Source organism: Corvus moneduloides, chromosome 1, assembly GCF_009650955.1.
Source record: "Corvus moneduloides isolate bCorMon1 chromosome 1, bCorMon1.pri, whole genome shotgun sequence".
Lineage (NCBI taxonomy): Eukaryota > Metazoa > Chordata > Aves > Passeriformes > Corvidae > Corvus > Corvus moneduloides.
The window spans coordinates 124,750,526-124,763,052 of record NC_045476.1 but is presented as its reverse complement, the minus strand read 5'-3'; the positions used below and the strand labels follow the sequence as shown (position 1 = coordinate 124,763,052).

The following is a 12,527-nucleotide window of genomic DNA, read 5'->3' as shown; positions in this document are numbered from 1 at the left end:
CCCTGCTAGTGGGCAGTTTTAATTGTCTGTACTATTTCTCTGAAATGCACATAGAGCACATCTCCAAGAAGACTATTTTCAATTACATTTAGAAGGTTGTTAGTCTTCCTTTGATCTCTGCTGCTCTGCTGCATTCAGTGTATCTCTTTTTCTGAGGCTTGGTTCTGTGCTAACTTGCTTGAAGTTTACCTCCTACTGACAAAGCACAAAATGTCCTTTGCTTATTCTCTATTAATATTTGAAGATCACTACTTGTAACATTTCATTTAAGATAAATTTCTCAGTCTGATGCTGTTTCAACTTAGTGAAAGCTTTATATCCATGGAGTTTACTTTGGCAGCTCTTAGCTAGGTTTCCTATTAAACTGATCGTTTCTTTCTCTGGAGGAAAGCTGAGTACATGTTGCAGACGGATTACTGCTTTGGATCTTTGTCATAGAAATAGTAGTGATGGTCTTAGCAGGCCACTGACTTGGCTATGATTTTGTGAAATACCTTCAGTATGGACATGGCAGTAGCACGATCACCAGTAAACTTTAATTCTCAGACTAATTTTTTTTTTTTTTCCACTCTGCTTGTCAGCCTGTGAGATTGCATCAGCAGCCCTGATGCTGTTCCAGCTGGGTATGACTGGTCCTGCAGGCTGGTGGAGCAGTCTGGCCAGGGATGAAGAACCAAGCTAGACCCATTCTCTAATCCCAATGCTGTGCTGCCAGTTCCCTCCACAGGGCTGAGGACTGAAGCACACCTCTAGTGCTCTCATCCACTGGTACCCTGTGGGGGAAGAAGGGAATCTGCCTAACTTGAGTGCCCTAAGGACAAGGAAGAAGAGACAAGCAGAAGATTCAGTGGAGTCTGGAGGCTCAGACACAGGGAAAATAAAGGGAAAGCTCTGAGTGCTCTGAAAGGAATGTTGAGTTACAGAGATCATGTCTGTGACAAGACGAAGGAATGTTTGGAGCTAGTACAGAGAATGGAGAAGGGAATTGGAGAAAGTGTGTTTGACAAAGGAGGAGGAATTTGGGGGACACACTTTTTAGCAGGGCCTTTTGCAATAGGTCAAGGGTAATAGTTTTAACCTAGACAAGGCTAGATTCAGAGTAGACAGAGAAAAAAAGTTTTTTACCATGGAGGTGGTAAAACACTGGCACAGGTTGCCCAGAGAGGTGATGAATGCCGCATCCCTGAAAACATTCAAGATTAGGTGGGACCAGGCTCTGAGTAGCCTGGTCTAGTTAAAAATGTCCCTGCTCATTGCAGTGGGGTTGGACTAGATGGCGTTTAAAGGTCCCTTTCTACTCGAATTACTCTGGTTCTGACATGCTGGAAGCAAGTCCAGGCAAGGAAAAGGGTTTCAGTGGGATAACGGTGCCGTTCTGATTCCACCCGCCAGGTGGCACCGTTGGCACAGCTCGCCCAGCAGCCCAATGGCTCCCTTTTGATAGCGTTTGTTGTGTTCTGCTTCTCTCGTGCACGAGCATTGTTACTGGCCACAGACTCAGGGATTACACACTGCTGCTTGTTGATTCCTCAGCTGCTTTGCTACTCAGGCAAAAACCAACAGCAAAGACTAGCTTCCTCTTTTTAACATAACTGCTTAGCATCACTATTCCTCTGCTAAAATGACATGGATGGATATTGTTTTCATATTGCTAGTATCTATAGTCAAGAAAGACTTCAGATTGTCTGAGGAGGGTAAGGTAGAAGAGCATAAACCTACTAGAATGTCTCCATCTTTTTTTCCCCCTCCCTCTTCCCTCACAGAAACCAGTTGTACAAATAACACTGCAAAATGTGCGTCGCATCTATAAAAGAAGACATGGGCTGATGCCACTGGTAAGCTCAAGTATTTATTTTATTTTAATGTCATGGTGTATATATGGTTTCTTAAAGTGACCAGCTGAAACAGTCTGCATCGTTATATAAAAGCCATGCGTTCTTAAAAACTCTGTATTAAATAGTGAAATAGTACTCAATGATCCTTTCCGGTTTTTCAAGTGTTTTCTTTTCCTGTGTTGTCAAAAAGATAAAAACAGAGTGAATTCTGACAAGATGAAAAACTTCTTTCATAAGCAGTCAGTATAGGGGAAGGGAGACGGGAGTACCATCAGGGAGCAATTCATTCCATTTATCTCAAACACCTATCACAGGATTGAATGAATTTCTCTCTCATGATGTATTTTCTCTGGATTGATTCATGGAGGAGGTTTGGTCACTGCTTCATATTGAGACTAACGTGGAGTGATGAGTCCCACTGTACATGACTGAGGAATGACAAGAGTTCTGCAGTGAAACTTCAGTTGTGTGCTTTCAGTGTTAGCACCGGAATTTTAGTCTTGTAGAAATTTTTTTTTCTCAAAACACATGTAAACCAAATATATTTTTTTTTTGCCTGAGTGAATGGAGTGATGCAAAGAATTAAATGTCTATTACCTATGCTTAATCAATCCAGACAGAGCCAATATATTGGCTCAGTGTAAACTGAATGCAGTTATGATTGGAAATAGAAAATTTAATATGTTAGATTTTATGGGAAAAACTGCTACCCAGTATAGAGTTGTAAGTCTTACATGTTAGTAACTGGATTATTCTGTTAAAAACCCCAAATACTACAGCTTGTCAATAATTGCTCTCATTTGTCTCCCCCACCCCCCTTTAACTTTTCAGGGACTTGAAGTATTTTGCACAGAAAATGATCTGTGTTCTGACATCTACTTGAAATTCTACAACTATCAGGATCGAGATGAGGTCTATTTCCTTATTGCAACATATATAGGTTTGCAGTATTTATTTATTAATGTAGTGTGTAGTAGCTTGTGAAGGGAAATTTGTCTGGGTTTTGCTCTGTTGATGTGTGGGAAGAATGAGAAGAATAAACAGATATATAAGCTGTAACAATTTTTAATAGAAATAAGCAAAGATCAAAATGAATGTTGTGAAATGGCATCTATTTGGTTGTGTTTGAAGAGCTGAGTGTGAAAGCTGAGGTGGCATTATTAAGGCAAAACTAATTATTTTGATTTGCAACTTGATATGCACTGTCATTTAACAGCCCCCTTCCCCCCCCACTTCAAGGAAAAAAAAACAAAAATCAAACAAATGGAACAAACAAAGCCACAAAACTCTTATCTTCAAAGCAAGGGATAAATAAGGTCCACACAGCTAAACTGTGTTTTGCTGAAAAAATATAGACTAGCTTGTGTGTGGATCCCCCAGGCCCTCAGTTAACGCCCTACTGAGAAACCTCATGTAATAGGTAGATTTCCAGTGCACACATAAATACCTGAGCTTTCCTCAGTCTTAGGAGTCATTGATGAAAATTACCATTCTGAAACAGTTAAATTCTCATTTCTATTAAATGTTATATGCATTAATTCCTAGAAAGTGATGGATATTTTTTGCAGATTGTAAACAGAAGCTTCCTAAAATGTGTGTGTCCTGGAAAAAAGGGAGAAAAAGACAGAGTTATTCTGTAATTTGAAACACTGAAACTCATATTTACTGCCACTCTTGAAAGTATTTATGTAAATTTTGTGCTATTTTGTTGTTGTACTGGGACTCTAGTTCTGTTTCAATGAAGTCACCTAAATATCAGTTGACATTTCCCTCATGCTTCACAAAGAAAAATGGAAAGGCCACGAAGGAATGATAACTTTCCTTGAGAACTGTTTTAGTCTCTTAGATTTTTCTTTGAAAAGGAAATAGATTCTGACATCACTTTCTCTGTATTGAAATAGCTGCATGCTGTTACCCTGCTTCAGACTTTGATTCCTGGATAATTTTCTAAGGTGAAATTTCAAGGTGTAGATGAAAATGCTGATGATGTTGGAACTTAGTAAAATAAAAAAAGGGTGAGCCCTTTCTCTGAAAGTGTTTGTAGGACCTCAGCATCTCTCCCTGACAGAAGAGCTTCTCTTTGAAGGTGCTAACACTTTTTATTTGTAAAATTAAAAGTACTAAAGTGAAGGAAAGGTTGGAATATGCTTTTCTACCCTATGCTGAGCTAAAATAAAGGCCTGCCCTAATCGAATCCAAGTTTCTTTCTTGATGTTGTGCTGTGGTTGCAGTCCTTCAATTCTGCTATTTCAGGCACTTGCCCAAGTGCTGTATACTGAATCAATGGAAGAAAGTTTAAAAATAAATAAATAACCCAGTTTTCCAGCAGTGTACCTTGACATTACAGCTAATAAGCAGAGAGTAGTGCAGTTTGAATTTCTTGAGCTCCTGCCTATACTTCAAAGAGAACTCCAGGTGCATAATTCTTACTTTTTTGAGTGTGGGTCAAGTTTTCTTTTCCTCTAGTCTCTGTTTCGTTGGATCTGAAATTAAATCCTGTTTGTGTACATACATGACTTCTTTCCACAAGTTATTGATAGTGGATGTCCTTGGTTGCAGTAGGAAAATATATTTAATTTTTGCTTGACTCTAGCAGAACTGAGTCTAGAAATTTGAAATCTTAAAGGTTGCCAGATTGCTGAGAGAGTTGTTCATGGTCTGCAAATACTTTTCCGTTCCTATGTAAATATTCATCCATTTTTACTGTGTTTGGTTTCAGAACTCCTTCTTTATGGGGTTTTTTTTTTTTTGTTTGTTTGTTTGTTTTTCCTGGGCAAATGCAATTTAGGCCCATTTGCAGGGACATTAAAAAGCTATGGTAGCTGTGGAAACATGAAGTTGCCAGTAAATTCTTACTTGTTCTATTAAGAAACTATGCCCTTAATTATTGTATAGTATCTTGTGTAATGTTAATCACGGTATAATTTGGGAGTCAAACTCTAAACCTCACAACTCTTAATGTTTTATTTTATTTTAGAAAACCATATTGCAGAGCACACAGCTGAAAGTTATATGTTGCAGTGGCAGCGAGGACATATATCAAATTACCAGTATCTTCTCCATCTCAACAACCTGGCTGATAGAAGCTGCAACGATCTCTCCCAGTATCCTGTATTTCCTTGGATCATAGCAGACTACTCTAGTTCAGTGTTAGGTATGTGTACACAAAAAGGCATGTTAGTGCATCATGACCAACCTGAAATGTGTGGGGGGGGGCTTTTACACTGCATAAAGTTCATGTTACATCAAAATGAACCTGGCATTAGTGATCTCAGATGTTTTCTTGTGGACCCTTCCCCTTTAGCTTAGGGAATAAAATACCTCACCTTTTTCTGTTAAGTATTGCACTCCTCAGATACAGAGTATGTACCAAACATCTGCTTGGTTGCTTTGCAGATTGGCAGTACTGAGCATTCAAAGACTTTGTGATTCTTATAAATTGAACAGAACCATGGAAAAGTAAAATGACTTTTTTTTAAACAAGTTATACACACTGAAATGTGTAGAATCCAGGTGTTCTTTTATAATTCTTTGCATTGCAAATTGAATGCAAGAGGCTGACAAGACTTGCGCCTAAATAGACTCCTTGATTAAGGGTCTTAGTGCAGTTTGTGATGGGAGTTTGTCCTTTTGAGGAAGGTGTCCTTCTGCAAGAAGCAGAGTAGGGGAATCTCATGGTATTCATCAACACCTGCTCAAACACTTCAATCTGATTGTATGGTGGGACTTAACTGTAGCCTGACAGAATGGTTAGTGAGTAGGAAGAAGACGATACGGCTGCTTTTGTGCCTTTGGTAGCAGGACCTTGACTACATGATACTACTTGTAATAACTGTCCCATATATTAGCTATTAGCTCTTAAGCAAGAGGCATGAGATTTTATGGACTTGGAAGGAAGATGAGTAGCCATTTACAGTATGACTTTATGGGATTGCAGTTAGTAGGGAGGGAGAAAATTACTGGAGGTGTTCTGTGTTGGTTTTTGTTTGCTTTGTTGCTGCTTGGATAGGTTGGGGGTTTTTTTGTTTCTTTTTAAATATTGATTAGAGTATGTTAATGTCTAACAGAATGCTTGGAGTCTATAACCATGGGTTTGGTTTTCTTTAGATCTGACAAAGCCTGAAACATTTCGTGACCTGAGTAAACCAGTTGGTGCCCTGAATAAGGAAAGGCTGGATAGACTCGTGGTATGTATATCTTGGTATTTATATGCTGAACACTTTGGGCCTTGTACATATTTGCAATAAAAGGAGCTTTGTTCAGCAAGCTTTGGGAATTGTGTTATGAATTATTATATCTAAAGTTAACTATAAACCTTATCAGAAGCAAACATACCTATAACCATTCCACATTTATTTTCCAGCTTAATTTCATCAGTACTGGTTTTGTCAGTACTAATTTAAAATTATTTGAATCCATTTCCTCTCTCTTACTACTGTTTCATACATATATGCTTTTAAAAGTCTTGCCTTACTTTTGAAATAATATCCCCAAATCCGTTTGACTTTATATACCGTGGCACTGAGATGGTATAAACATATAGGAATTTATGAAACTTCAAAACCCTTGGATTTAAATGTGTAATGTAAAACATGTGCTTGAAAGAAATAAGAAAAAGTAGTAGAAGTCTTAAGTGTTTCCATTTCAGAAAAAACTAAGTTTGAGGGAGAGTACTTCGGAGAGAGGAAATTTGGATCCATGGAGGTCAGAGCACTAACTTGAAAATTCTATATGCTTATAATAGTGCACTGTGTGTTTCTATTTCTCAAGGTAGGCAGATTTTCCTTTCATAAGCTGTCAAACACATAGTTAGAGACTTAGAAGTTCCTCTGTTGCTTGGCTTTTAATTATTTGTGTAAAATTATTATCTTCTATGGAAAGTTAATTATGCCAAAATATTTTACAGAACATTAGAAAAAAATATTGCCAGAATAACTCCATTATATTGATAAAAAATATTAAAATATTTCAAAATCATATAGCTTCCTAAGGTTGTGGAAGGTGAGAATATGAACAATATTGTGTTTACAGTAACAGTATATAAAGTCTTCCTTCTAAGATCTGACTTTCCCCAAACTGTTATTGGCTTCATGCTTACTGCAGTAAAAGTTATTCTGTTTATATTTTGATATGTTGTAGAGTAATTCATAGGAGCTTCAGACAGGAAGGAATCTTCCAGGTCGATGAAAGTCAGTATGTTCTTCCATACTCTCATTAAACTTGATGTGAAAGACAAAAAGGAAGAATTTGTTTGCACTTCTTTGAATTTGAGTCACTGCAGTTGTGTTAAAGTGAGAGAGGAAAAAAACACTGAAAACCTGGTAGTTTTGGATGATCAGTTATAACAACTATTTTGCTGTGTTGATTTACTGCTCTGATTAAAGCTGCATGGTTATTAGAACTTAAGAGTTTTTATCATTAGAAGAAAAATTGAGGGTGGTCCTAATCTGTGTCTTTAAAAAGAAACAGTGTGTATGTGTTCAGTATTGAGAGAAAGCAGGAGTGCTGATTTGAAACAGACATTTCCTTCTTCTTCCTGTGTTGCAGACACGTTATCAGGAAATGCCAGAGCCCAAGTTCATGTATGGAAGCCATTATTCTTCTCCGGGTTATGTTTTGTTTTATCTCGTTAGAGTTGGTAAGACAACTTTCATATGCTCTCTGAGCAGACAGTTACCTCCAAAGCAGACAGGGTTTGGAGCAAGCTGATGCTGTTTTTCTTTCTCCTAAGCTCCAGAATACATGCTCTGTCTGCAGAATGGGAAGTTTGATCACGCTGACAGAATGTTCAACAGGTTTGTTTACACTTTGTATATAACTAGGCTGGGTTTGTTTTCAAATATGCACCAATAGGGAGTGCGAAGCCTTAAAAATATTTTTTTTCTAACAAATGTGTGATTGATCTGTATTATCTAGTATTGCAGAAACCTGGAAAAACTGTTTGGATGGTGCAACAGATTTCAAAGAGGTAAATGGTTGGAAAGTTATTCAAATCTTCTCATCTGTGCTTTGCTTTCTCATCTACTGTTAATTTGAGAGTGTTTGGTTGGAGTGTGTTAGGTTTTTTGTTCTTGTTTGTGCTTTTCAGTTGTGTGGGTTTGGTTTGGGGTTTTTTTTTAAGGCTGATGACTGCATTTTATGAATCCTTTATTAACTGTATATTAATCCTGTATCAGCTCCATGTTTGCTTGTCTGTGCCTGCTTTCTGGTTCTTAGTTTAACAGAAGTATCATTGTGAATGCTATTGGAAATACATGGGAATTACCAGACTTATGGATTAATGCTGAAAAGATGCATTTTTATGTATTGTTTGCTGGAATCTTGTAAGGATTTGGATGTATAGCAATGCTACATTGAGAGAGTTAAACTGTAGTAGTATCTTGGGTTTTTGAGCCTTAAGAAACCCTAACTTGTAGAATACGTTGAGAATAATAAACTGTCACATAGTAAATACTGTTAAACTCCTTTATCAAAGAAACATTATTTAATACAGTGGTGCTTTTTTAAAAAATAGTCTACAGTTAATGGTTAGATATGGTGGTATTTAAAGAATTGATTTAACCTCTGAAACTTCGGTCATAATTTTAGCTTTGTTCTAGATTTTAGTCTTGACTCTTACTTGATGTCCTAAAAATGAGAAGGTAGCTATGCAACGAGAGTTCTGAAGATATTCATAGATATTATGGATTTATATGTCACACATTACTTGTTAAAAATGTGTGCCACTCCAAATTTAGCAGTTTAGGTCAGAGAATTGTCTTGTAGGGAAAACCTGCCCAACTTTAGGGCTTGACATATGAACTTTAATAACTTTCTTTCCACTGAATGATCTATTTAAGTGATCAAAGCTAAGCTAATACCAAAACTTGGTTGTTTTTTGTTCTTTTTTTAAAATTCCAGTTGATTCCAGAATTTTATGAAAATGATTCTAGTTTTCTAGTAAACAGTTTGAAGTTGGACTTGGGAAAAAGGCAGGGTGGAAAGATGGTTGAAGATGTAGAGCTTCCACCCTGGGCATCAGGTAATAATAGTCAAACTTCTTGTATTTTTAATTAATTCAAGATTGCTGGAATCATGGTTTTTCCTCAAAAATGTCCATTCTGGTTTCTTCTAGATGAATTCTTTAAAACATTGACATAATTAATAGGTGCTTTTATTTTTTTGTAAAAAAATTGATGTTTAGCATGGGGGTGTTTGGTTGGCTTTTCAAGAAAGAGGAGGAAGAGAGACGGATATCAATATTGAATGGGATGTTTTCTCCTTTAATTAACCTTTCTCTTGTCAGGTCCTGATGACTTTCTTCGGAAGAGCCAAGAGGCTTTAGAAAGTCCATATGTATCAGAACATCTTCATGAGTGGATTGACATCATATTTGGCTACAAGCAGAAAGGAAGTGAAGCAGTTGCAGCTCACAATGGTAAATACACATTTATAGAACTAGCAAAAAAATAAAAAAGGGATGTTTCCACTAGGCAGGAATGGTAAATCACAACTTATCTGTAATGCTTATTTTGTGCTTTGAACGTTTGATCCTTATTTGAAATAGTGACTTATCTGGTAGTATTGCCTTCGTGGTGATTTGCATCTTTGAAGATGTGCTTTAGGGGGTGGACAAGACGATTCTGTAGCATTGCTGGGAATTGCTTGCACATCAGTGTGGCAATAGAGTATGGAATTAATGTTTCCTAATTAAAATGGGAGCCTGCAGGGTCTCCAAATAAACATGTATTTAACTTTCCTCCACTGTAATTTCAGTGACAGAATTTCAACGCAATTTCCCCCTCCTCCTGAGAGAATTGGCAAGGGAAGGAATGGGCTAGTGGGCTCCAGGTCTTTAGGAGCAAGCACGAAGGAAAAAGTGTCTTGGTTTGTCCTTGTATACATACATAAGACTGCATGTGAAATGCTTCACTGTTTGCAGCCTTACTCTGAACATGTATCTCATCACTGTGGGCCCTTACAAAGGGGATGTTATGTGACTGCTGTGTAGATGTGTTTATTTACACCTGATAGTATTACCAATGATTAGCTTATTCATCAGTCTGATATTTTAGCTGTGTATGTTACTACCCAATAAGGAAATGCCCTCTTGGTAAAAAAAGAGTAGCAGATCAGATTTTTAGGATGTTTATTCCAGAAGCCCTGATCCTTTTGAAGGACTACAGGTAACAGCTAACATTGAGATAATTTGCACTTAACAACATAGAATATGTTTAGAAGAAAACCTTCCTACAATAGTGGTGAGGGTAGGAATAAACAACTCCTCATTTTGGTACTCAGTACTTTTTACTTCCAGGGTAAGATAGTTGAGATAGGACTTGTTTTGTTGGGTGGTGGGGATTTTGGTTTTTGTTGGTTTGTTTTGGGGTTTTTTTTCTGTTTGCTTGGGGGTGTTTTGGGTAGTTTTCCTGTTGTTCATTTCTCTTCAGTGTACTTTCTCCACATGCCCTCAACATATGATGGGCTATATTTTAGAATTTCAGGGTTTGGCATCCAGTCATACTGTGAGTATAAGTGTCAATTACCACAGACTGTAAATACAGTAAATCAGCATATAAATTATGGCACCTATATTTTTACCTCTCAGAAGAGAGCACTAATGAGAGCACGTTTTATGCATAATGTGCTGCTTCTGCTGCAGCATGGAATTTTATTAGCATAATGAATTGCAGACACTTAAGTAGGTAAGAGGCAGAAGGGATCTATGTATGAAGGAAGTCATGTCAAAGTAAATAATCTTAAGCAGAGGCCCCAATGTCATTTGCGTCATGGCAATTCACCTGGAAAGGTGAATACACAAACCTTTCTGATCATTCTTTATTACTTTCTGTTCCCTGTCTAAAAATTAACCAGAATTAACCAGTTAAGGAACTGTGCTTGCTTGGTTATTTACTTATTTGTTTATTTATTGGGGTATTTAATGAAGTTTAAATAAGTGATCCTTCCTTTATGAAAGTACTGATTTCTTCTGGAACTTTCTGAAAATCTCTTAGAAATCCTAAACTTTTTTGGGTAAAAAAATCCAGGATTAAAATGTAAGACCTCAAACTCTAATGCCTACTGAAATAGCTTATTTGTGAGTTTAAAAATGCAGCTTTGTTTATAGGAAGACAAACAAAATGAGCCTTGTATATCTACATTGTACAAATAAACTTTTTCTTCCAGTGTTTCACCCATTAACTTATGAAGGAGGAGTGGATTTAAACAGGTAATTAACAAGAATCTGAATGTTTTTGTTAAAGCAGTTAGCTAAGTTTCTCAGTATCTCTTGAAGTTCTCTGCTAGCTGTAGAAGGGCTCTGTATATGAACGGTGTTTCTCTTCCATTTTATACTCCCAAATATGCAGAGAACCAGCATCATGTTCTCAGTTCTAGCTTGCATTGAAAGATTGTTACTTGAACATATCTTCAGTCTGGCTTTCATGAAATTGCTTCATTTTTTCAGTCATTGAGAATATTGTCATTTTTTCAGTCATTGAGAATATTGTCATTTTACATAAAGAAAATTAAAAAGCTGTTATATGATTATGAATCTGCAGTAAATCAGTTCTTTAAGAATGTGTGATGGCCTATAGTGCTGTAGTAACTGCACATGCAGGCCCATGCCTTCAGGGGAGGGAAGGGAAGGGAAAAGTAGTACTTGTCTCCTTGGCTTAATTATATATCTTGTTTTGTAAAGTATTATGGACCCCAATGAAAAAGTAGCTCTGCTGACACAAATCCTGGAGTTTGGACAGACGCCAAAACAGTTGTTTACAACCCCTCATCCTCGAAGGATAACTCCAAAATTGAAAAGCTTGTCTCGAACATCTAGTCACAGCATTTCCATAACTGAGTCTCCAGGTAAATGTTTAATAGATAAACTGACAATGTAAAGGATTTGTAATTTTCAGTAGTATCTTTCTCCCACAGGATCTCATTATACAACTCTCTTGGCTACTTTCCCTGTAAGCCAATCCAAGATAAACCCATGAACTAAATCTTAAAGAAAAACAAACAAGACCAGTTTAAAATTTGAAAATACAGATGTTGCCCTGTATTTTGCCTTCTGTTCCAGTGTTCTCCTCTGGGACTGTTCAACCTCTGTTTCTGAAGGTGTGGGAGGGCTGTCGTCCCAGCCTTTCCTGACACTTCAAATTCAAGCTGATGTGACAGCAGTTGCACTGACCATATCTGCAGGCATTTTAAATTATGTAAAGATTTGTTTGGGTTTTTAACAGGAATGTCTTAGGGGTAATCGGTTAATTGGCTTGATCAAAGTAAACCCTAAGAACTTATATTAAGCAGCTGAATTTTTTTCCCTTTTCCATGACTTGAATGAAAATCTGAAGGGATTTTTTTTTTTCCCCCGTACATACTGTAGGGCCAGAGTTGACTGAATAACTTTCTTCAAGAAAATGATTGTAATGCCCTCACAGGCTTCTGTTCAAGGCAGGACTTAACACCATTTCTCTGAAACTAAGATGCTCTTGTCTTCATAATGTATATAGTGATTTAACTATAAATTAGGCTGAAGATTCAGCCCAGGTATCACTTGGAAAGGTTTTTCACATTTGATTGTCTTTAATACACTTACCATTTGATGACCTTCACTTTTAAGCAGAGGAATGACAATGAGTGCTACTTAGCATGGCAACCTGTAGCATCCAGGTGGCACGAGTGGCTTTGGAAGTTGTATGTGGTGATAGTAAT

The 12,527-nt window shown here is 37.1% G+C and overlaps 1 protein-coding gene across 3 annotated transcripts in view; it reads left to right on the top strand.

The window, feature by feature from the left end:
• The window catches only part of NSMAF (neutral sphingomyelinase activation associated factor), a 39,271-nt gene that overhangs the window by 17,247 nt on the left and 9,497 nt on the right, over nt 1-12,527 (top strand). For all 3 annotated transcript variants that reach the window (XM_032126053.1, XM_032126063.1, XM_032126073.1), the window contains 11 exons: nt 1,764-1,835; nt 2,667-2,775; nt 4,813-4,989; nt 5,943-6,022; nt 7,383-7,473; nt 7,567-7,630; nt 7,752-7,803; nt 8,736-8,856; nt 9,121-9,252; nt 11,001-11,043; nt 11,515-11,678. In XM_032126053.1, coding sequence (XP_031981944.1) covers nt 1,764-1,835; nt 2,667-2,775; nt 4,813-4,989; nt 5,943-6,022; nt 7,383-7,473; nt 7,567-7,630; nt 7,752-7,803; nt 8,736-8,856; nt 9,121-9,252; nt 11,001-11,043; nt 11,515-11,678 — 1,105 coding nt within the window. The remainder of the gene's footprint in view (nt 1-1,763; nt 1,836-2,666; nt 2,776-4,812; nt 4,990-5,942; nt 6,023-7,382; nt 7,474-7,566; nt 7,631-7,751; nt 7,804-8,735; nt 8,857-9,120; nt 9,253-11,000; nt 11,044-11,514; nt 11,679-12,527) is intronic.